Raw genomic sequence first — 25,183 nt, forward strand, 5'->3', positions numbered from 1 at the left:
AAAAAAAAAGAAAAAACCCACAAATACCAAATGCTACACTCATCCTTGTTAAAGATTACTTTTTATCATTTTTCAGATGAGCATCTGAACTATGAACAAGTTCCCAATATTAATATTAAAACTGACAAGTTATTCTGACAGGCATTCTGCCTCYGAAACGATCAGTGATCAGATGCATCTGACAAGATTGACAGTAACAGAACTGGAAGTGGTGGGGTTTCTTTTCTCTCTTGGAGAGCGTGAGGTTTATTCTGTCACTCTCTCCCACTCCTCAGAATAAGTCCTTCAATTAATTTTCCCTTATTAAAAAACCCCTCTCCCCTACAAACTTTTCTGTTCTAGTACCGTAGCTATATGATTTCCACAGGGTTGGAACCAGTAGCATTTCCAATTATGGAAACGATAGAGAACCTGATGTCTGCAGGATGAGCAGAGGCAACACAAATTGAATCTGTTCAGGGCCAAGCTATCCTCTACCAGGGCCAAGCAGATGGCCAGATCCTGAAATCTCTCTGTACATGGTGTTCAAGCAATCTGATCATTGTTTAACRTATCACAGCACAACCCACGAGCCTCACAGCCTTCCTAAAGCATCAGTCCCAGAAAGTCATCTTGTTTTAATCTACAGATGCAACAACACAGCACATCTTGACTCCCTGAGAGTTTGCCTGAGTAAAGACCTCAGTATTTGGCCCAGTATTCTGGGGTCAGAATACTGCAACCCTGCTCTGAAGTCATGTGAGAGCAAGGGTAAATCAAAATACAATCTTCTGCTGCATGGGGCTACATTGCAAACCTTTCTATCCATTTGAAAGGCTTCAAAATGCTCTGCTGTCCTGTGATTGAACTAAGATTATTTCTTTATCTGTGGGACTTGCTGCTTCTGCTCCCACTCCTTGGGATTGTAGTTAGTTCTTAATATTCCTTTCTATCTAGGCTGAACATTTTGCATAGTACCAATTTATTTCCAGCTAATAGAGGCTCATAAGTGGTAGCATAGTTTATTATGGAATTCATTAATATTTGATTTTAAGAATGTAGCAAACTCTGTAAGTAGCTGAAAACAAGGATGTTGCATAACTGCAGAAGTCTATTTAAAATTACATTTTCACAYCTAATAAGCTCAAAAATTAAAAAGAARGAAGGAAGGAAAAAGGAAATGAAGTCAAGATTTGAAGACTACCCATATAGGCAACAGAGCTCCCCAAAAGCTGACTGGCTAATGAAGAAACTAATAGTTCTATTGAAATGCTCCATGCATACAAATTATTGCTCTGTTACATAATAAGTTCTTGTCTCAGTTCCACTTCAGGCCATGAATATTTTCCCTATCTACGGCAGGAGGGCTCAAGGATCAAAGTCACTCCATGAACAGTCACTGGCCTGAAGAAGAAAGCAGGCTGCTAATTGCTTTTCAGAAACAGTCTAAAAGTCTATCTTGGGAATAGTGAGCAGGAGCAACTAACTTCGCTTACAGGCAAAATTCAAAATTTCTCAATAATAATAATAGCAATACTTCTCTATTTCTAGTGATCATGTCATAGATATGGCCTACACAGACAGACTCTGCATTTCTTGCATGAAACAAAAGGCAGGCAACAGAAGTTTAAGAAGCGACTACTAAGAACAATTCAGACTAACTCAAAAATTCACTTTCTGATATCACCACCCCATTTCTGAAAACTACACCCCAGATTTAAAGACATTATTTCATCTACTACTGAAGTACTGTCACTTCTGACTAACACACTGCTGCCAGTTCAGATTTCCAGATCTGCCTCCAGTAATTTTAAAATATAAGAGACTAAACAGCAGTTTCATTAACAGGTACTTTCCTCATACAGTTCAGAAGAACACATAAAAATACTGGTTAATTAGTTACAAAAGGAAGAGCTTCCCTCAGTTGAGTTACCTACTTACTATTCCTTAGCATCATTTTTCTGGATAATCTCCCACCACCCCACCCAAGACCARGTGATCATAAACCTTCTGGTTAAACTACTGAAGTGGTGTGATTGCACGGACTAAACAAAAAAAAAATAAATAAGAAGTTCCCTGATTAATGCTGAACTAATAGTTCATTACCATATAAGACAGCTGTAAAGCACTTGTCCACCTTAATTATAAACGATTTAGTTTTGATAAATTACATTAGACCAAAATCTAATAATGGAACTATTAGAACTGGTTCATTAACCCTAATATCTCATTTACAGAGTGCATCATTTCCATGGGTCCAGTATATGGCTTCCACTGACTGAAGTAAGAACGAAGCCAGCATTTAAAGCTCAATAAGAGCAAAGCCAGTATTTTATAAGGTCAACTTCAGCATTACCTCAGGTATTGCATGCACTTTTTTCTTTCAAATCTTTCAAATAAAACAGGTACATGATTAAAACAAGGGAATGCCTGCTGAGAACAAAAGGCTGCATCAAATATCATTAAGCTAAAGAAAGTTRTTAAAACAAAAAGATTGGTGGGGGAGGTAAATCTTTTCTAGATGAGTATCAATGTGTACAACACCTGATAAGGCAYTTAGTGAAATACTGGCAGCTTTATGCCTGAAACAAAAGCTTGTAGGATAACATTAATGTAATGCTAAAACCCCTAAGAGTTTGCAACATGAGGAAGTGTTCCCTGAATTACTTCTGTTATCACCGTGYGACTGGGTAAAACAAAGGCACTTCCCCCATTTCAGCCTGCCCTGCTCTGCGGTAAAAAACTGAGGCATTTCAGTGCACAGGAGGTTCAGGGTGCTATTGGAAGCAGACATTTCCTGAATCTCAAAGCGAAATCCGCAACTGCCTTTAACGCAGCATTTCCCAGGACGTTCTCCATCCRTTCTGGGCTGCGGAAACCTCCCTCCCTCTGCCCTGGAGCTTCACTGTGGGGCCTCAGCGCTGCAGCTCCCAGCCTCGCGGGAGCGGGGAAGGTTCACAACGCCCGGGAGACTGAAGCACGTGCATCACCACAGTGAGCACCGGCACACTCAGCTCTTGCATCCTGCAGGATTATTATTACACGGAGAAAGTTTTTTCTTAATCACTCTCCTAATTTCATCCCAAGATCATTTTTTGTTTGGAAAACGTACAAGAAATAAATCCATGAAAACCAGTCTAATCTACTTGTTACTTCAAAGCTAAATACGTTTATGTAGTTTATGTAGCAACATAGTTATACTTGTTTTTGTGGTTTTATTGATGTTCTTAYGTTAAGAAACTAAGGATTCAGCACTAGTGCATGATAAACTGGAACAAAATGTCTCAGTCAATTAGAGTGTCATTTCTCAGTTATACAGTTTTTCCATTTTAGCCGCATATATCTACCACATTTCTCTGTACATTGGTAACACCTGGTGTTCTGACTGAGCAACAACAATTATAAACCAGAGGGAAAACATACATACACGCACATATACATACACACAMGTATATATACACATATATACACATATTTAGARATAGATAGATASGCACACACACACACACACACCTGCTTTTTGCTTATTTCTTAGTAATCAAGGAGCAACTGTGCTGCAGTGAGCATAGAAAAGAAGTAACTCCACAATAGGAAACAGAGGAATAGAGCCAACTTCACAGCTCCTTGAAGAAAAGTAAGATAAACACAGAAACATCAGAAAATAATACAAACAGAAGTAATGGAGTTCACATATACGTCTTCCTGTTTTGTAACACTGGGTCTACTCTCATGAGATCATTACTCTGTGCAAGTATATGAGGATCAAGGAGAACATAAGGTCTTTAAATGCAGATGCAATGCAATACAACAAGCCATTTCCCAGACTGTATTCCTATGGAGGAAAAAACAACAACAAACCTTTGCCTTAAACTCTCAGGCAAGCTTTGACTTAAGTCCTTAAAAAGAAAAAAAGAAAAAAAAAGATAYACATATTCAGGTGTGCAGTTGTAATTACTACCATATACCTGACTGTTAAAAAAAGAGACTGTTACCAACCGTGTGTGGAAAACATCGCAACTTTCCCATCTGCAAACAACTGCTTAAAGAAATAAAAGTCATTTAGACTGAGCACTCATGAATACCTTGTTCAGTCAAGGGGAATGGCATACTTTTCTGTGCGCTCCAGAGGCCATAACTTTTGGCATCCCAAGGAGTCTGCTTGGCACATCAGTCTAAGGGATAAAAATTGCCTGGAAATCATTCCTTATTGAAATTGTCAATGTTCAGTAAACGTCATTTTATTGCCATGTCTATAGGGTCCTGCACCAAAGTCAAGGTTCTTATCGTAAAATGGTGATAAAAGTAGCACAGTGCCCCTTGGTAGCACTGGTGCTATCTACACAACAATCACTCTTTAATACAGCACACACGAAGTAGCCTGATGAGAACTTTTCTTCTGTGTTTGTGATTCAAATCACTCTCACAYAGAGGAGACAATAAAAGAGAATATATTATCCTCCTTTTTTAGTTGTGACATAYATAGAGCATACTGTACAGCATGTCTCCTTCTGCTGATGCAGCTCAGCTCTAGACCTCTTGTAATACGCATAGCATCTCATCATTGCCCTAAACTCTGGAACATCTCAAAGGCACAGCCAAACCTTCTGATTAGRTCAATATTACATAAGCATTTTTGTAATAATAGAGTAAGATAGAAGACAACCAAATGTTACAATATGTATTGTAATTAATGGTGCTCTTGGAAAAAAAAAATCAGATGTGAGTAGTGGTATAAATTCATAGCAAATGTGTTACAGCTCAGAATGAATGAAAATATCTAAATACAACAATTACATATCACAAACATTTCACCTCCTCAATTCTGACTAACCCTGCCACTCGTGCTTATGTAAAAGTATATGTGAACACTAGCGTGGGCTGTGGTAAAGACATACTTGGCACATGCTTGATGATCCAAACCAAATGAAAACCCTTTTCATTTATCAAGCACTTCAACATACTTCCTCCGCATTTCTCCACACATCTACAGATAATCAGCTGCATGATCCTGACTGAACCGGTACATATGAAAATATGAACAAATTCTGAAAGATGCTCTGAAATGCTTCTAGTGTTTTCTTCTAGAAGTTATAAGGCCTATATAGAATAAAAGGGGACACATCCAAGTTTTTTTTGCCTCTAATTTGGAATGGCCTCTGTCTAACATATTGCCTCTATTCCAAACTTCTGTTCATATCATATTTCACTGACTTAAATTCCGTATACATTTTCATGTATCTTTAGATACACTTCAGATAGATGACAGGCAGACACAGATGACAGACAAATATACATACAGTGGTGACACAAAAGCAATTTCATACTGAACAAAGTAGATGTCCCATTTTAAGTAGAATTTTGTGCTCTTGTAATTCAAAAAAACCCCACAAAGTATGAGAGCAGAAAAAAAGATAAAATGATACTTCTTTTGAGAAACATTCTTTTTTAAAAAACTACTCTTAATTTAAAATTGAAAGATAAAGTATTTTTAAAATCCACTATTCCTTAATGAAAACCAGAGTATACATTTATCTTTATGAAGGTTGAGGTAACATTCAACTATACGAGGACATTTTTCCATGCTTTTGTATTCCGTTTCACAAAAAAGGTTCATAAGCAGTATGAGTTATTCTCACTGCAACAACAACAAAACCCACCTTAATTTAAGCTTCTCAAAATAAATAATCTTCAGACTGTAAAGCGGTTATTATAGTCTGACTACATTTTTAAGAGAGGCTTCAGAGAGGTCACTAAAGCTCCAGAATCACAGTTCCAGGGAGAATCAAGTCCTGATGCATTTTTACCATCATTTTCCCCTCTCCATAAAACCACACAGTTGACTATACAAAAACAGAGCTCTCCTTCCAACCATCATTTCTCCAATAAGCACGTTCTCAAATTCCAAACCCCTCAGCAGGTACTTTTAGAGGCACAGATACATAAAAGTGGACATATGTTGCCCTCGAGGTGGCCAATTGAGGGAAGAAATGAAATGCCCCCATCTACTCCACTCATATCCCTGTCCCTGGTTTGACAGACCCTACTCTGTGCTGCAGTACCTCTAACATCGCATTACCACCAGCTTCTCCCAACCAACCTATCCATCTCAAAGCCATTAACTCTTCTGACATTTGTGCCCCCAAGCACCTGCAGGCAGTGAGAATAACAGGTCTCTGCTGAACAGAATAAATTCACCTCATTGCCTGGAGGGAGGAAACAACTCATCACCTGCAAGCGTGAGCCAAGAAGTGACACAAACCCTCGCTCAACCAGAGAAATAAGCCACACAGTGCTTATTTAAGCCCACACAGTGACTCTGCAGAGTCATATGCTCTTCCCAAACACGTGCTCATGCACACACACACACACACACACACACACACACACACAGAAAGTCACAGGCAGTGCATAATTTTTAAATACTTCAAGAACTTAAGCAAACATTCCTCCCTCTCCTGAGTGTGCAGCCAAAGTCCATTGGAAACCATATGCAATACGGAGATAATATATTGTCAGAACACAAACTTTCTGAAGAATAGCTGTCTCTGGGGATCTCCATACACTTGCATAAAACAATCAAGACTCAGGTTTATAGTACAGTGTAACTGAACTATACTGAACAGTCTGAACAGTCACTGTCCCAATCTCCAGTACTCTGGACATTGTCCAAGTAATAATTAATAGAGTCAACACACTGCTTGTATTTGGTGTTGAATCTGAACTGCATAAAATTGTTTCCTCTGAGAATACTGAAACGCAGAACACATAAAATCACACCGGACTCTCTCAGATGTGGATCTTAATGCACTATTTGCTGTGGATAATAAATTCTCATCAACCCTCATTCATGCTGGATAATAACCTCTATTTTCTGTCAGAGCTTAGGACATTTAGAAAAAAAGCCATCTCCTTCAATTATGAAAAAGAGCTTCCACAAAGCTTTATTTTAGGACAGTATCAAAATATTGCAAACAACATACTGGAAGCACCTAGATGCAATGCTATCTCCATATGATTTGGTTATCTACCATCAAATCACTGCAGAAAAGAAACAATTGCATTTTATATGGTACATAAAAAAATGGCTTTACTCAGTGAATCGAAGGCGAAAGYTCTATGTTTATTTCTGGATCATCTACACACAAACGGTGTCAGAACAAATTTGTCCAGCTGCATGCTTCACCTCCAGCTTGCACGACCCACCTCCAAAGCCGAAAGGGTCRTTTGGTCTGTCCAACCCTGCAGTGTCCTGTCCGCTTAGCTTGCCCACAGAGATGCCACTCAGTGCCTGATAAACCAACCTGCTTTSTCATTCCCACTACACAAGAAGCCACAGCTTCACCAGAGCACTCGGACAAACTTTTGACTGTTGAAGGGGAATGCCATGTCCCCTGRAAGTGCTGCAAACATTTCCAACAGCACTTCCAATCTATGAGATGTACAGCMACACACAGCAAGATATCACTGGCAGATGTCACTACAATATTATCACATTATCACAGTTAATCAGGAGAACGCTATTCTGTGAGGCAAGATCTGTAACAGTTTTTGCACTACAGAGGTAACATGGATGTGAAGGAAAAGGGGCAAATGTAAGGAGAGAGGAAGAGCTAAAAGATTAAAATATAGCTAACCGTGTTTTGTTCAAGAGGAGACTACAAATTGCTTCCATTTCAGCTCAGACATGAACACTGGTTTGCTGCATACCCAGCTTTCTTTTCTTTCTCTCAGGTATATCCAAATCCCTTGCACAGYGGCAGGTATTGTCAGATCCTGAGGCTAAACCCTGGCATCTTGATTTTTAGTTTTACTAAGCTACTGCAATTCTCTTGACTTCTGAAAATCAGACCGTTAGAACATGCTTTATTCAAACCTTTAAAAACATTGACGTTTTTAAGTGTTGCTTCACAGATGCCTGCATATTTCAGGGATAGCCTATGAAAAGGATCTAAAAACATTTGTCTRTGCTCTTACACTCACTTCACATACATGGAAAATTTTTAGGGCTCAGAAATAATAAATACCACTGGGTTAGGGTAGAGGCACTACCTGATTCTGCAAGATGAAGACCTCCATCTTTTGCAATAGGAGCTAATAGTATTTTAAAAGAAATTTCTCTCTGCAACTGAGTCTAAGTTAAGCACCTTAACTACTGGATATGTAAATGCAATTGATGTTTTTATTTCTCCTACTAATTAAATACAGGAAGTATACAATTTCGAAATGAGGTTTCCTGTTCCAGTACTAGATACCAAAACTTCATTACCTGGTTATAATTACTTCCTCTTCAGTTTGTCGGTAAAGAGGGAGACGAGGCTACGGTTCCACTTATTAATACAGAAGTGGCACTTGGCAGAACAAATGTGATGCTAATTAGCGCCGGGCACACAACTGTCTTTGCTGAATCAGTCAAGGCGCTTCATAGGGAGCTTCTGCTAGCTTTACACACGCTCATGGAGGAGAGCATAAAGCACGCCTGCATGATTTTACCCTGCCAGGAATTTTTCAATTCATTTGAGCCATCCAAAGGGATTTATACCCCATGACCCCCTGCAGTCATACTGAAAGATCTCAAAAGAAAATAAACTAGAACCAGGAGAGGAGAGGAATAAAACGGGTATCAATGGTGTCAAGTGGTGGCAGGAGTCCAAACGCTAAATGACCAGGTTAGGTAGAAAATGAATCTGAAAATAGAGAGGGCCAATTAGAGGGAAGAGGCTATCCTCACAATATGTTTGAGTTACTTAGGAAAATATGTATTTGGTATCAGGCGACACCTAAAGCAATGAATTCATTTCTATAGTAAAAGTGGCACTAAGTAGCCAAGGAAAGTAACATTCCAAAACATTATATAAATTTCTTGCAAGGAACAAGTGAGTCTGATTTCTTCCTACATATCTTTAAATACCCGGCTATCTCACAGTGCTAGCTGTAGTGACAACCCTGCACTCCCGTTCTGCCCCCACCAAAAAAAAAAAAAAAAAGAAGATATAAAACGCATCAGGCAGTCATGGTAGAAACCAGCTCTTGTAGAAGGGAACAACAACAGGGAACAACAGGGTTGCTACTTACATTCTTGTATTGCTGGTCTTGTTGATAATTACAGATTTTCCTGTTTGATCCACATTGTGATCCATTCCAAAGTAAGCTGCCACTCTGTGCACTAACATCCTCTGATATGATGACATCTGAGGGAACTTTTTATAGTGATTACTACAAAAAATAAAATAGCATTGATAATTACATTTCCCTCAGAGCTATAGTTAAAGGACAACAGCAATACTTGTTATAATTCAGTGGACAGTAATTTAACTGAAATTTTCTACTTTGTGGATTTAGACATAAATGTTTGCTACAGCAAAGCAGGCAATGGAAAGCAATTGTATTTACAATTTATTATAAACACACTTCCATGCACTACATTTGGACAAACAAAGCTCATGCTACACCGTATCAACTGGGTGTTTCATATACCATGAAGAACTTGCCCACCCACTGCCACACTCTGTACAAACAGTAGCGTAGATTTGCTGAGATACTGATGACTCCTTTCTGCCTTTCTCCCAAAGGTCAGATGCAGGGTGATGCTGGAGGGATCTAGTTTGGCAAATACTCTTTTTTTTCCTCTCTTACTGACAAAATGTTTATTTCCCATCAGCATTCTTTCTTCCTTTCCTCCTACTCTATTTTTTAAACCTGCAGAAACATTTTATTAAAAAGAGTACACAGTAGCAAAGACTCCTTCCACCAAAGCTCAATTTTAATTTTCAATACATTGCAATAATGTAGTAAACAGGCAAAACTTCAGGCTAGCACATCTGTGCATCTCTATTCAGAGATAACTGAGTTGCATCCTCTCACTGAAAGCTTTTAGTAACATTTTTGGGCCTGGATAGAGCCAGTGGAAGCCACTGAAAACTTGTGACACAACACAAAGCAAAGGTTTCTCTTACATCTGCTGTATTTTAACCAGTACCACCATGTGTCAAGAAATAAAAGTCTGATCTTGCAATGTGCTAGTAAGAGCATCACTAGCACTGTGGTTCACATGAGCACCTCCCTCAGACAGCTTGCATTACAATGCACATACACGACTTAACCAAGCACAGAGCTCAACTTACTTGTTGTCACTAATAAAATCAATAATTTCCTGTTCCATTTTCAAGAGTATCATTCTGTCCCTGTCAAAAAGAAATGCAAGCATTTGTAGCATGAACTACCAGCAACCATTTTAGATTAAAAAATAGATGTATCAATATTTGTATGACAAATTTACAGATGTTGTCAGCCATCTTGATTCAAAATGAAATGTGCTTTGCTTTGGCACATCTGGAGAAGACTCCAGTCTGCTTTTCTGCACTTTCACTAAGCGACAGATTTAGTTCTTCCTTGCATTCAGATATGGTCTGAGAGTGCTTCCACCCACAGGGCTCTGATCAATGTCTTGTTTAGAAAGATTGATTGCCACGAAGAGCTTTGGTGCTTCTTCACCATTTTTTGATGGAAAAAATGAGATTCCCAGCTAATGTAGCTCTTTCATGAGGACTGCTATCCAAAGAAATTTTCACCATTTTGTCTGAAACGTATCTTTCACTATGCATCGATCTGCAAGTAAGGAGACTAAGCACATCTAATCTAGTCAGAGAAAGTCCACAGAGATCAATGTCTTTGAACTATGGCTCCCGGGAGGCAATGCTGCAGCATTTCTCAATCAAAATGCTCTGTTTGAAAGTTCTCAGATGTTCTTTTTTTCACTTCCTGCCAGAAAACATTCGAAAATTTCCCCAGTGTATTCCCACACACAAAATTTTTCTAAGCCTGACAGAGTCCATCACTCCTTCGTTTTTTTTTTTTTTTTTTTTTTTTTTTTTTTTTTTTTTTTTTTCTTTTTTGGTGCAGAAAAAACAATTCAGGGACCTTCTGTCATCAATACAAAAGGTTATGCAAGCTGTTACGTACCTAATTATTCCTGTTTTTCCTATAATTGCAGAATGATGTGGCACATATTTAACAGATTCAATTGAAACGAGCATTTAAAGCACAACACACAAAAATGGTACAGATCCTTCCTCAGACATTTAGAAGCCAATTCAACATTGAGATGAGCTTGCTACTCCAAATGGAAACTATAGGAATACCAAAAGGAAAATTTGGCACTAGGTATAGGATCTTAATTCTGCACAACACTGCCAAAAGCAAACTACTTTATATTCATAAACAGATCTCCAACTGCAATGGTTAGAAAACACTACTACTAAAATCATCTAGATGCATATGCAAAGAAGGTAAGGACAAAAACCAGATGTCACCAAAGGTGAAATTAAGCAATGGGTAAGTGGAAAGGGAATAGGAGTTATTGACTTTTGATAGCTTTCTGCTCAGTTAACATCCTACCTCTTTTACTTTTTCCTCATAACAATCTCCAAAACTAGTAAAACTGTTTCAGGAGTGCCAACTATAATGCAAAAAATACCTACCTGGGGTTATTCTTTAATGTGTTAATCAGAAACTCRTGCAAATCTATGCCTGTTGAGTCTGTATATTCTTGACTGCAATCTGCAARAACAAGAAAACACCCCCCACTCATTTATTTCATTTCAACAGCAAAGTTTAAGCTATACCATAAATCAAATTCCATTTTCCAGCAACAACCTGTAAGCATATTTTCAAGAAAGAGAATGTTCATTTGGAACTCAGGCCATTTGGAACTCAGGCNATCTATCTACTCCAGGAAACACCAGGTAGATGTTCATGCTTCCTCTTACTGTTCCACTGAGAACACAGTACCAAATTTAGATACTGATACAAAGTGCTAGTCATTCCAGAAATCACAGGAAACATTTAAAGCCTGTCAAGTCCCTTCCAAGTTCTTCAACTACTACATTAAAAAAAAAAAAAAAAAAAAAGAAAAAAAAAAAAAAAAAAAAAAAAAAAAAAAAAAAAAAAAAAAAAAAAAAAAAAAAAAAAAAAAAAGGGAAAAAAAAACACTATCAATTGGTAAACCTTTGAATCACTTAATACACACTGCATAAACGGAGAATGAGGCATCCTGCCCGTGGGAATTCTATTTGCATTAATAGACCAAAATCCAATGACGTCTGAGAGTGGGCAGGTAACAGCGATGCGTGACAGTAGTCAGAATTAGTTTTTCAGCACTGGTACGCAGCCTGACTCACACGCAGATGCAGATCCTCCAGCTGGGGTGAACTGTGATAGCTCCGTTGAAGCCAACTAACAATTCACACTAGCTGCGGATCTGCATCCAGGTAGGCAACGATTATTTTTGAGAGATTACACTGTAATTTGGTACCATCGACCAAAGACAAAAGTTTAGGAGCAAAACCTGTTCTGAAGAAGTCATAAGTGTAATAGGCRATGGAGACTTCTATTAACAGGCTGTAGTACAGGTTAAAGGCCTGGGTGGATTTCTCTATAGCATTAAAGGGATTCTCTATGGGAGAGGAGCTGTATTAAAGGGTATTGCTCTGCTGCCTGCATTGCACAAAGGACATGCCAGTATATTAGCCTTACTAGGAAAAGAAAAAGTGTATTGTAGCCTCACACCTATCTTTCATACAATCATGCACATATTTACACGTATATGTTCACATCAACACACTTAAATATGCAAAAGAATGATTTGATATGAAAAAACATAAATATCACCTCAAACTTCTGTTTGGAAGAGTTCTTTCTTTCAAAGTCTAGCAGTTATATGAAAAACTCACACATATACATTTCATGTTCTGAATTTTTCAAAGTATAAAAACATTTCCATTGTGTATTTATACACACACATATATGCTTATAAAAACACACACACACACTTCTACAAAAGTAACAATTTAAATATTTTTAAGTTCACCTTTTGATAACATTCTGATCTTGTTTTTTTCACTGTTTTTATCTTTATTTTTATCCTTCTCTTTTTCTTTCTCGGAATCATCTTTACTAGATTTATCTTCTTCTTGGAGGCTAGGAAAACTTGAGAGCTGTAGTTGTATGGATTCCTGTGAGGGTGGAGGGAAAAAAAAAAAAAAAAAAAAAAAAAAAAAAAAAAAAAAAAAAAAAAAAAAAAGAAAAAAAAAAAAAAAAAAAAAAGGATAAATTTAGGGCCAGATTCAGTGAACTTTCCATGGCTTCCAACCTGCAGAGATTTGCATTACACTGTAAATAGCTAGAACAGCTGAAGCCAGATACATTTCTTTCCTATTTGAAAAATTAATTAATTAATTTTTCTAGGATAATAATGACATCTTAAAGGCCAAATTCTACTGGTAGGTTTATTTATTCCCTAACATTTGCAAACTACAAGCTTTTAGTCTATTCTCATTAAAGGCACATTATTCTCCACTTCAGTAATTCTCACTCAAGAGCTGCTAAAAGAATGAACTATATTTTATGAGCGCTTCTTTAAATAATTCTATAATTTAGTAAATATCAAATATGTTAAATAATGATCAATGGATAGATTTCTGAAAAACATAACATTTTTTTCCTCCTCACTAAAAATCCTGCAGATTGACATKAGCTGTTCTGGACACACAAATGTAGTATCAGTTAGACTGAGTTTCTAGGCTCTGGTAGTACCACAGTACCAGCAAACGATAAACTCACGTGCACATAGACTGCTTATTAAATTATCGGGTGCTTTTTATTTAAAGACACTTGCAAGCATGCCATTTGCAGAGGAGGGAAAACATGCACTGCAATTTTAAAATGAAGTGTGCTAAGCAAACTTCTCCAAGGCTTCATTAATTTTATCCTCAAAACTTTAGTATTTCTGAGCCTCCGAATTCCTTGGAAAGTATGCTTCAGTTTAAGAAGAAAAAAAATGATTAAAATTGAGAATTCATGCTGGCTTGCCTTTTCAGATTTGTTTCTAATAACTTTTTATTCTCCACTTACAACTTTATTCTGTGGGTTTTTTTGTTTCAACAAAAGATAAATTAGTATTTCTTGAAATATATAAATAATATCATTATAGCTTCAAAAGAAAAGAATCTCATTGTACAAAATTAAAAGACACATGGCAGTATTCACATCCTTTTGAAGAAAAATGGCCAGAACAATACTGTATGTTTAAATGTGTACAAATGAATACATGATTTAAGCTGTTGCAAAACTCCCTAGTAATACAATTTTCTTTAATTTATGAGAGTCCTGCATATCTGATAAATTTCAGCCATCATGTAAATGAAATYCAAATTTACCAATACTGGAGAAAAAAAAGAATTTTTTGAATGCTAGTAAATTCTCTTCCACCTCATTCTTCCAAAGAATACTACCACACAAAAACTTTAAGCTAAGGGGCGTCTTTAAGAAATCAGACCATTCTGAATTCAAATGATGCCTTCAGTCGTTATTACAAATTTTAGATTTTTTAAAAAATTACAAATCAGCCACCACAACACACGTAAGACAAAACCCTAACAGAACAAGCCTATCAGCATAAACATGCCACAGTAAGACAGAAATTGAGTAATTTCTCAGCTTAATCATTATCTACTTTTAATGAAGCTCAAATGCRGTATAGCAGACTTGAGAGAAAAAGCACTGTAAAAAGAGAAATAAAGCCCTCGAGCCAAAATATTAACCTGAACTACTGTCCACTTTYGTTAGCTTTGAATGAAAACATTAGATGAAAACTGAGTGTACACATGGAAAGAGTGGGAATTCCTGGTCACTTGAGATAAGGATACATAGAAAAATGCTTGCTAACCTGCTCAGAGGACTCGGAGGACTAACATAACATTATGCCTTCACTTGAAATGGCAGTTCAATTTGATTTTGTCATTCAAATGACAAACTCTGGGTGAACCACTGCCAAAAGACCCCACAGGGTAACTCTAGAGTCCCTGCACTGCCCAAAGTAGAGCGACTGTGCCATTAGCTTTTCAAAATAGAGGAGAAAAATGTAACTGGCCGTTCCATTCTCAGGACATCAATCCTAAGCTATAAAGTGGCTGCTAAAATGCACTTATTTTGAGGAAAAGAAAAACGATAGACTTCACACATAAGCACATATATGAACATACAGYATCTCCTAGTTTACATACAACATACTAATACATGTCTGCACTAGAAGAATGACACGAAAGGGCTGTAGAGTCGTGAAAGCAGTCTATTGTATATTTTGTTATATTTTTATTGGTTTTTCTCAATAATAAAATACAATGTTAATAAATACATTGATACAACGTAAGTATAATGAACAACAAAATAAATGTTCAAGTTGCAATAATACACTTATAGGCCAATAGTATAACATTAAAGGCAACACTCCTTTTAAATAAGGACATAGTAAACCATCAGGTAAGCGTTCAAGATCAAGTAATACAGGTAAACAAGTTTTTTTTTTTTCCTACACAGGAAAATGAAGGCAAGTATTCAAATATAAATACAAACATCAAGTTTGCAGTACAATCCATACTCTGTAGTTCTGGCAATGTACCGTACATTCTCTGGTAATGAATTCCCTGTGCTTGTAAACCATTAAAATAAAATAATAAAAAAAAAAACAAACGGAAAATAGGCTTTTTCTCCTCTATAACAAAAGCTAGAAGTGTTTCGATTGGCATAACACTTTCTGTATCCTTCAGCCAGTCCAAGGAGGAGATTACAGGTCTGGTTTTCCATTGCAAAGCTGTGCTGCATTCACCAGGAATGCACCAGGAAGAGGCCAGTGAGAACAAAAYGCAGCTCCTCTCTAATTCGTTATACCAAGCCAACTGTCTTTAGGAGACAGACGTGGGTCCGGGGAGGCATTTCATCTCCCTCAAATGTTTCAACACGGTCAAAGAAGTGTTTGTCGTACCTGGTCAAAATCGGGGACAACCAGAGGCTGCGTGCAAAAGGAATCCCTCCTCTGTCTGGCATCGGGGTGCGATTTGAGAGGCATTTTACCTCAAAACCTGCCCGTCTCAGTGACGTTTAACACATGTCCTGTGCAGTACATTATAAACTACCATGYGATGTTTAATACAATCTCTTTTATATTACTCTCCTTCTCATTCTCCATTAAACAATAGAAAGTACAAATAAAAGCAGAACAAAGGCCACGCACCTTGAGTAATGCAAGTCAAGCTAAAAGCATATACCTACAACAGAACAACTGATAAAATAACCTGCCTATCTACTGCATAAGCATCATTGTAGAGCAGTAGAACACGTAGAAGTCCCCCTGCTGAACAACCTTGGTTTTGGTCTTTTGTAAAGAAAAATAAAAATAAAAAAAAAWWAAAAAAAMCTCTCCATACTTATGAGACAAGAGGAGAGTTGAATTTGTTTCATTTCAAGTCAATAGAGGAAACTGCAAGAAAGTACACTTAAATGTGATTTTGTTTTTGTGCTAGGCTCACAGAGGCTTAAACTCTCTCTATGGCTGATCTCATTTGCAGATACACATCTTATAATTTATAGGCAGTGCTCACAATATTTTGGTTTTGATTTTTGAAGTCCTTCTCTTACCAGGCAAACAAAAAAGCATGTTTTTAGTTCTGCTTTTTTGTTTTCAAAAATGAGTCTACGAAGACTATCTTGAGTGMTAGAATATCCAGGGTGAGGTGGTGTGGGGTGGAATACAACACTATCAGTACAGATAAATTCATATACATGCTTTTCTGTATCAAAAAGTCTACAACAAGTGTTTAGAAAATGAACGCTATTCAGCATGAGGCACCCTTGGCTCTACCAAGGTAGGTTAGAATGTGAAGGATCTGTATATTTTATTCAAGCTGGGGACAGGGATATAAACTTTTATCTGGTGTAGCCTCGAAAGAGATAGCCTTAGAGAAAAGAACATTTTAATATTCTTTTTGTTACTATTTTTTAATTTTAAAATCTGAATTCTTTTGAATTCGTTTCCATTTGTTGAAATTTTCAGGGGGTCTGGAAAAAAAAGCAAACAATACCCTGTGACATACTGTAAAACTATTTTGATTTTTCAAAATAAAGTTCACGCTAAGCCAGATACCTTCATAAAAATGTATGCATTGTCAGGATGTAATTCTTCCCCAAAAAAGACATTGTTAAATGCCCAACTAAGTAACAYAGTCATGCAACTGAACATGGAGGTCAACCATGCAAGCTAACAGCAATGATTGTGAATGTACCTGATTATCATGAAGGCCTTCTGCTCCTGGGCGAGGGGACGACTCTTCACACACAGCAAGACTCCGGACAAGTTTTCCTTTAGCTCCTGACTGAACAAGAGAGAAAGAAAACAAAACAAAGAAAACTACTACTGACCCTAAGTCTCCACACACCAGCCATCTATAAACACCGCAAATAACTACCTGCCTACTCAGCCAGTAAAATTTAATCTGCCTTAGATGTAGACAGAAAACGATACAGAGCAATGAGCAATTTGCCACATAGGGAAGGCAGCTGGTTTCTTTTTGCTTTTAAACATTTCTGCTATAAATGGGCAAAAGCAAAGAACAGATAATGCAACACCAAACCTAATCCAACAGAAAGTTAAACCCAAAGGGTTTTTTCTGGGTCCTTGGTGGTATCCAAAAGCAACAGACCTGAATGTGGACAATAAAATGTGCAAGTTTTATGATCTGCACTTGGAATATTCCAAAGTGTTTTTTCCCTATGCCAAGATAAGGTGACTGGGAGGAAGAGAGCTAGGCAGTCTCTGCTCCTTGAAGTTAAGAGTATTTAATTTAAATAAAATTCAAACAAAAATGTTAATTTCTAAAGGAAAAGGAATGAGCTTTTTCCTTCCCTAGTAGCATACACAAGGGCATAAGCTGTCTACCCCTGCAAGTACATACACTAGCAAGTCCAGCAGCATAAAAGTATGATGGATAGACAAAGGGAAGTCAGATATATCATATCTRGAGGAACTCCTCTACCTTTGTGAGACAAGATTATGGAGTAAAAGGAAAAACGAAAACAACTGATGAAAGGCCATCATTTCAATTGCAAACAGACATTTGAATGAAGCTCTTGATCCTAGCACAGCAGCTCAGCATGCAATTTCAAATAGAGATGGACCCTTACCTTAGATCTCTTTTTCTGCTGGTTTGAGCCTCGTTTCTGGGTACAGAAAAAGTACAAGCACTTACCACTTCAGTGGAAAATGTACATTGCAAGAACGTTACCAACGGATACATGGATTAAATCAYTCCTAAAATTTTTATCATGTGCTGACTGCAAAAACAACGTTCCCCAAACAAGTATGGAAAGCAAGCAAAATCAGGAATCATGTTTRTACAACACAGACTGTGCAGTGTCCTGTAATTTTACATGTAATAAAAATACAAAAAGAGATATACTTAAGTAAATACTCCTCCAAATCCCTCTTACATTGTAGTCTCTCCCTTTGTTTTACATTCGGCTGAGCAAAAAGGATCGAAATTCCTAATTTAATAAAGTCTTATTATTAAATTATCTTCTTAAGCTTTGCATAACAACTTTTTGTTGGCAATAACACCTACAAACCAAACAACACATTAAGTATTTATTCATTAATATTATCTGTAAATTCATGAGATCAAGGTAGTTTTATAAATCCTCCAAAAGAAAAAAAACAGACAAATATTTCATCAAATTTTAGTACAGCTGTCTAGGAATTAACTTCTCAGAAAAATTAATAGTATGAATATTATTAGCCTATGAATCAGGCTAAATAGCTTGAAAAGCAAATGAAAGAATAACATTTATTTTACAGGGAGAAAAAAAATAGGTAAAAAAAATCAGTTTCAAATTATTAGAGAAGACTATAGGAAATATAGCCAAGTAGAAAGGATCATGGAAACGGAAAGGCAATAGTAACACACCGACATTTAAAGCAAGTCTTTCACTTTTCCTGTCTTACCTGCAGCTCTGTCTTGGCATCGCTCAACTTCTCCTCCTTTTCCTCTACTTCCGAGCTTTCAGATTTATTGAGGATACAGTTGTCTGAGGTCGCTTCGGAGAAGGCAGTCTCCTGCTCTTTCACAGCTTCCTCTGCTGTCTCCTGGTTCAATTTACCTTGCTCAGACATTCTTCCAGACAGAAACTAAAGTAACAAGATTTGGTGACCTGTAAGGCCAAGATACCACACAGAAACATACATACACATACACACAAATATTGAGAGTGAATTTTTGTTTTTAATTCCCAAATCATTTCATTTCCTTTGATAAACAAACCAAAACAAGCAGCTCTGGAGTTGAAAGCTAGGCACGGTCCAGCTGAAGAGATGTACTGAATCAACAGTATCAGATAACAGCAGAACCGAGTCAGGTTAAACAAACATAGCTTCAATCTAAATGCTCTTGGTGAAGACGGGCTGCAGGCAAGGTGCTCCCCAGCCCCGCACCTCCCTGCGGTGCAGTCCCGGGCCCTCCACAGCTGCAGCCAGGAACGGCGAGGGACTCTTCTCAAAAACGCTCAGAGGCACCTGGCAGAAAGAGATCCACTGGTACATGCAGCTCAAGCACATCAGCGCTCTGCTCCTCTAGACCTTGGTTTTTACTTTGTTTCTGTTTTTNATTTTTTAAAAAAAAAAAAAAAAAAAAAAAGGAGGCAACAAAAATACTTCAGGCTTTTAGCACTCAGCCATGGGTTCCGTACATAGCAGAAGCCACGGTATTCATCACTAGTTAGGAAAAAAAGAAAAACATTGAGGAGGTAATAATTCAACATAAATACAAAATTAAATTTGGCAATAAAGTTCTCAGGGTTAACTTTTCCAGGCATCAAACTGACAGCTCCATTATTAAAATCATAAGCCTCTTTCCAAACCCCATGTCACTCTCCAGCAACTCTGGAAATCCTACAGGAAGCCTTTGGCAGGTATTTCTAAKGAAGATATCTTAACCAAACTGCATTTATTCTCAGCTCACAATGCATTGTTGTACAGAAGCTTTAAAGGTTTTTCAAAGTTAAAGCCTATTATTATTTTTTCTCTTCCTCTCTACAACTCCCTCTCCAAGCCTCCCCCACTGATCAATTGTCAAATGAGACGCATGAGTAACCTCACTCCCCCCTTCATTGGCTTAAAATGCATTTTCAGAAAAAAAAAAAACTGCAGAAGAGAAGAGCCGTTATTTCAAAAACGGACTTGGAATAGCTTGCCATTTCTTAACAGTGCAACAGTGAAACTGTGGTTATTAAGCAAAACTACACTTCATCATGTGTGCAGGTTCCTTTTTTTTAATACAGTTTATAAATTAACATTTAACAGATCTGGTGTCACTTACCTTCAATTTTTTTAAACTATATTTTGCTTAACCAAAAGAAGAAAACACCCTAAGTTTGAAAACCCTACTTATTTGAACTTTTGCTTTCCTTTTGACAATAAGTAAAGTATTACAATTTTTCCTACATAATATATAAAATACTATCTTCTGTTTTGAGAAGSACTGTGGATTTTGCGAAATATTAAACTACACATTTCATATATAAATCAATTTGAGTATTTGGCTTGCAAATTGGATCACAGCAAACAATTCAAGCTTCGAGTTATTCTCATTCCTYCTACGCCCTCCCCCTAAGAAGGATAATGTTATTGGCTACTCTGCAGTTACAATTAAAACTTCAAGTGCCTTGCTGAAATTTCAAAATATGATGGATGATAGGAATTGAAATTTTTTTGTTAAATAACCTTAAATTTGTTACGGACTTGCATCAAAAATGTGCGCACATACRCACAAGTTCTTCAGGTACATCCCATCCCTGGAGCTCTTCTACACRCTTACACAATGTTCACAAAAACATAGCCAGAAATTACTAGCTAGAACAAGGGCAGCATTTACCTGAAAAACTGCTATAATTCCCACTGTCTTTCTAACGTCTTCTGCTGCTCTTCGCTGGGTAAGTCCACGCAAATGATCAAYGACAACGTGAGTCCCATGTCCCCATTAACAGTTCAGAATGCCAATCTCCATGCTGGTCCTTCAGAGAGTTTGATGGATCATTGTCAACCTGGAAAAAAGATGGAAAGTAAATAATAATAATGGTAATAATCATGGTAGGATTAAGGATGCAATAGATAGGACCAGATTTCCAAGGCTAATGACCAGTTTCAAGCAAATCACTTTCACAGCTTGATCCAGCTCCACCTGTTTCAAAACTGCCTGCTTCTTCTCTAATGAAGGCTAGAGCCGGCTGTTCAAGTCATAACAGCTCCTACGCAAAGTGCTAAAATTAACAATTGCATTATGCATTGAAGATTACTCACTTCAATTTTAACCTTTTTTAGTGAATTCCAGCACTTTTCATTAAAAAAAGTATGCATACATATTTATATATAAGCTCATCTGTTTGCTTCAACAGAAATCAATGAGGGCATGAGCATAAAGGACTCGTCTGTTTTTTTAACTACAGCTTCAGCTCCAATTGAAGTTTCGGTATTCAAACAATACCGAAAAAGAAGCTAGGTGAGTGCTTTTAGAAAGTGACCTCCTTCACTAGGGCAGCGAATTCAGATGTTGATTTAATAAGCTGAGCAAAAGTTGAAATGATCAAGAATAGGAGGAGGAAAAGGAAGAAATTTTATCTCATTCCAAACAAGAAAAAAATAAAAAACCTTCCCTTTTGAGGCATCGTGGAGGAAAAAAAGACATTTMCAGGTTACAGTTCAGAACCTAAGTTTGAAGAAAGCATTGCCTCAGCAATGCAGTATATGCTGTTCATTAGATTTGTGTTTCCATGCTAAATAACTCAAACAAAAGAGAAGCATTTTGGGACATCTGATCGGTTTACAAACTACAGCCACATGTTGAACTGCCTTGAAGCAACAGGCATCTCTTCTCAAGCCTTACATATGTATAAAAATTGAGGCAATTGGTGTGAAAACACAAAAACAGCAAAGGGGAAGAAATAAGTACTACTCTGCCTGGGGTGGGGGCTACAAATGACCTAACTCTAATAGACTCCTTGTTTCTGATGCATATTTTAAATTATGCATGCTTATAATCACTGTACAATATGTGACAGTGCATTGCAGCTCACAATATTAATATTCCCAAACTTTGGAAGCCAGAAATTAAATTTAACATTTCTCAAAATCAACTTATGCACTCTCCAGAATYTCAGTCACATGGAGGCAAAGAACAGACTTAAATAAACTTCTATCATCCTTCAGGTTTATATACGTAAAAATATTTCCTCACTTCAAATCACTTCATTTTTACAGACTAATACAAAGTATGTCTTCAAACCCACTTTTCTGTATACCTAGCAGGACATTTTCAGAAATATGTCACAGAAAAATGCACTTACAGGATCGACAACATKACAGTGATGAGTGGCAAAAACAACAAAATATGGAAGACTTTCTCAAGCACCTGCAACTCTATTTCACAGAGCCAATATCACAGGAAAAAGAAAGACAAAATAAAAAACAACCAACTTCGAACCCTTCCTTATAACCATATTCCATTATCCTGTATCCCCGCTCTTCAAAAGGAGCATGAAGTGGGAAGCAAATGCAGTGTATTACATTTTCACCCAGAAAAAGAACAGCCAGGAAACACAACACTGCAAAATCAAAAAGCTCAAAAGGGAGAAATAGATAGCTATACCAAATTATTTTAGGATTCTTCAGTGTTACCATGTGCTGTGAATTAACTATTCAAAAATAAACAAACGGAGCGAACCAAAAAGCAGACAACAAACCAAACAGAGTATCACATCCAGCAAGTGGAGGGACTTGCCAGGACTCCGATAAACTGCATTTCTGGTCCTGTGCCACAGATGCTCAACATAATCTTATCATGCTCTACCAAAGACTTTTTTTTTTTTTTTTAATAAACTGAACTTCCCACATTGTTGCACTTAACATTTCTGGTGCCAACATCATTTTTCACTGGTAAATTATGAGAAGACYATACAATGTTAAACTGAAACAAAAGACCCATAGACTTCCCCCAAAAGACATAAGCAAGTGGAAAAAAGAAGCTTACAGTGYGCAGCTAGCATTTTCAAATCTGCACTGACAATGCTTCTTAGGATTATTTAAAAAAAAAAATCATAATTATCTTCTGGCCAAAAACCAAAAACAATGAAAGAAACGCTGAGATATATAGCACTTACAGTCAAGCTTYTCTCTCTTTCCTCGATATAAATTTCCTCCTCCTTCATTAGGCAATGCAAAAGTGATGACTAATCTTTTACATATTACAATACGTAAAATACACTCCTGGTTGTTTGGGTGGATTTTCAAAGGGATTCATATTTCTATAAAATACTTCAGGGAATGTATAAATAGCAAAAAGGAACTGATCACAAAATATCGATATAAAGTGAGACATTTTGATTAGAAATAAGTAGCCRTTCCTTGCATGTATCCAGGATATCTGGTTATTCAGTTATGAACACACATTTTACTTGTGTGGCACTGTCAGTCCTGCAGTGACAGCACAGCTATGGAAAAACACATACTCAATTATTCTCTTTCGTGCACATCAACAGAAATGTCAGCAGTGATTTGACTGTCAACCCTTCAAGTACTGAAGTGACGCAAGCGGCAGAACACATGCAGTCGTGTTTTTGATCCTCGGGTGGAAATAGGAAAGGTTATTTTTGCCTAGCAACAACCTTTGCAGTTTCTAAGCGAGCAAAATCTTATACRGATGCTGGGCTCTTAGATATGGTCTACAGGAGCTTGCAACAAAATTTGAACCTTTCATTCCTTGAAGCAGTTTGGTATCCCACACAGCAGTAAACAGAGAAAACAAGGATGCCCAMCAGGATGTTTGTAGAACCACTTCAACAGAAATGACAGAATTGGTTAGTAGCACCAGTTGATCAGTATATGCTTTGGGATGGAAACACTAGTACTTCTTAAGTTATTTTATTAATAGGATTTTCACTTTAGAAGCTGAGGACACTATCGAGTTGCAGCAGATACTGCCAGAACTCAAGAAGAAAGGGACGAAGCAAGGCGTGGACAGTTGTGTGCATTCACCTAACACATACCACATTGGTTCCAGAATTCTGCAGGAAAGAAGACATGTAATTTAATACAAGAGTTTAAAAACTATGCTCAGAAGAAGAGCTGTCAAGAAAGTTGTGCAGAATATAGCAAGATGAGCAAAAACACTAAAAAAAAMCCCTCTCCTCAATGAGCAACTGATAGGTGACGATAAACTGAAATTAAACAGAGAGATTTCTGACAGTCTGAAAAAGCCCACCACAGGAGAGACAGMCGTTTCTGGATCATGCATCGGGGCTACCTTTGAAGGTGTCACAGACATCACGCATATTATGATCTCTGAAGCAGGAATTTTGAGATCCTTATGCCCCAAATATCCTCCCAGAAAAGATGACTGGTTTTAAGGCCAAGCAACATACTGCATCCTGTGAAGCAACAACTTCGCCTAACCTTTAGCAGCAGCACACAGGACACAATCCTGCAAGAGCGAAACCCAGGTAATTCCTGGCAATAAAGCTGCTGAGCCAAAAAGCAAAATTATTGCAGCTGAATGGCTACTGGAACTGAAAAATGGCTGGTGTAGGCAGTATTGACAAGCTGTGATCCTTCTCATCCTGTGATGATTCTCCACTCACAAAAGTGGCTCAAGGCACCAAGCCATATGCTAGAACTAGGTGGATAGGAGGATTTTGCAGTATATTTCAGACCTCTGAACATACTGAGAAGATCTCCCACGAAAAAAAGGTCAGATCAGTCATGATTTCTGCTACGCAATACATACATGATTCAGACATATAAAGATAGCTTTGCTATCTTTATTAATTAACTCATCAGACTCCCACAAACCACTGGAAATGGATTATASCATTGTTTTAAGACTACCAGCACACTCAATGTTGCCAAACTCTTGTGGTTTAAGGCATGAACTTCTCATTATTTGACATTTACTTAAAAGCTCCAGTTTCTGGTGCCAAGCAATTCTAGCAAAATCTCAGGTTTCACATCAAAAACAAAAGCTTCAAGTCTCTATGGCTTCAAAGGAAAGCTTCAAAATATAAATCCAATTACTAAAAAAAAAAAAAACACACACACACAAAAAGCAAATAAAATAAATCCTAGAGTTTTATCTTGAACACACTATTAGTCATTTTTTAGAACCAACATCATTAGACTGGCAATAGTGTGCTTTCCCTCTCTCTGTTTTCCCACAGAAATATATGCATGTACTTTGGAGATGAGTCTGCTCCTGGGTATTCACACAGCAAGATACAAATAATCCATGGCAGTTCTCACACCAAAAAGGTTCAATTTTAGTATGAGAGGGAAAAA

General features: G+C 37.3%; 1 protein-coding gene across 2 annotated transcripts in view; it reads right to left on the reverse strand.

The window, feature by feature from the left end:
• The window catches only part of ARPP21 (cAMP regulated phosphoprotein 21), a 145,576-nt gene that overhangs the window by 87,581 nt on the left and 32,812 nt on the right, over window positions 1-25,183 (reverse strand). For both annotated transcript variants that reach the window (XM_085304184.1, XM_085304175.1), the window contains exons 2-9: window positions 20,733-20,901; window positions 18,809-19,014; window positions 17,992-18,027; window positions 17,094-17,183; window positions 12,845-12,989; window positions 11,457-11,535; window positions 10,101-10,160; window positions 9,052-9,192 (exon numbers count right to left, since the gene is read on the reverse strand). In XM_085304184.1, coding sequence (XP_085160310.1) covers window positions 9,052-9,192; window positions 10,101-10,160; window positions 11,457-11,535; window positions 12,845-12,989; window positions 17,094-17,183; window positions 17,992-18,027; window positions 18,809-18,976 — 719 coding nt within the window. In that variant the 5' untranslated portion in view covers window positions 18,977-19,014; window positions 20,733-20,901. The remainder of the gene's footprint in view (window positions 1-9,051; window positions 9,193-10,100; window positions 10,161-11,456; window positions 11,536-12,844; window positions 12,990-17,093; window positions 17,184-17,991; window positions 18,028-18,808; window positions 19,015-20,732; window positions 20,902-25,183) is intronic.

This window comes from Rhea americana, unplaced genomic scaffold, assembly GCF_003343005.1.
Source record: "Rhea americana isolate MKP2758 unplaced genomic scaffold, rheAme1 scaffold_100, whole genome shotgun sequence".
NCBI lineage: Eukaryota > Metazoa > Chordata > Aves > Rheiformes > Rheidae > Rhea > Rhea americana.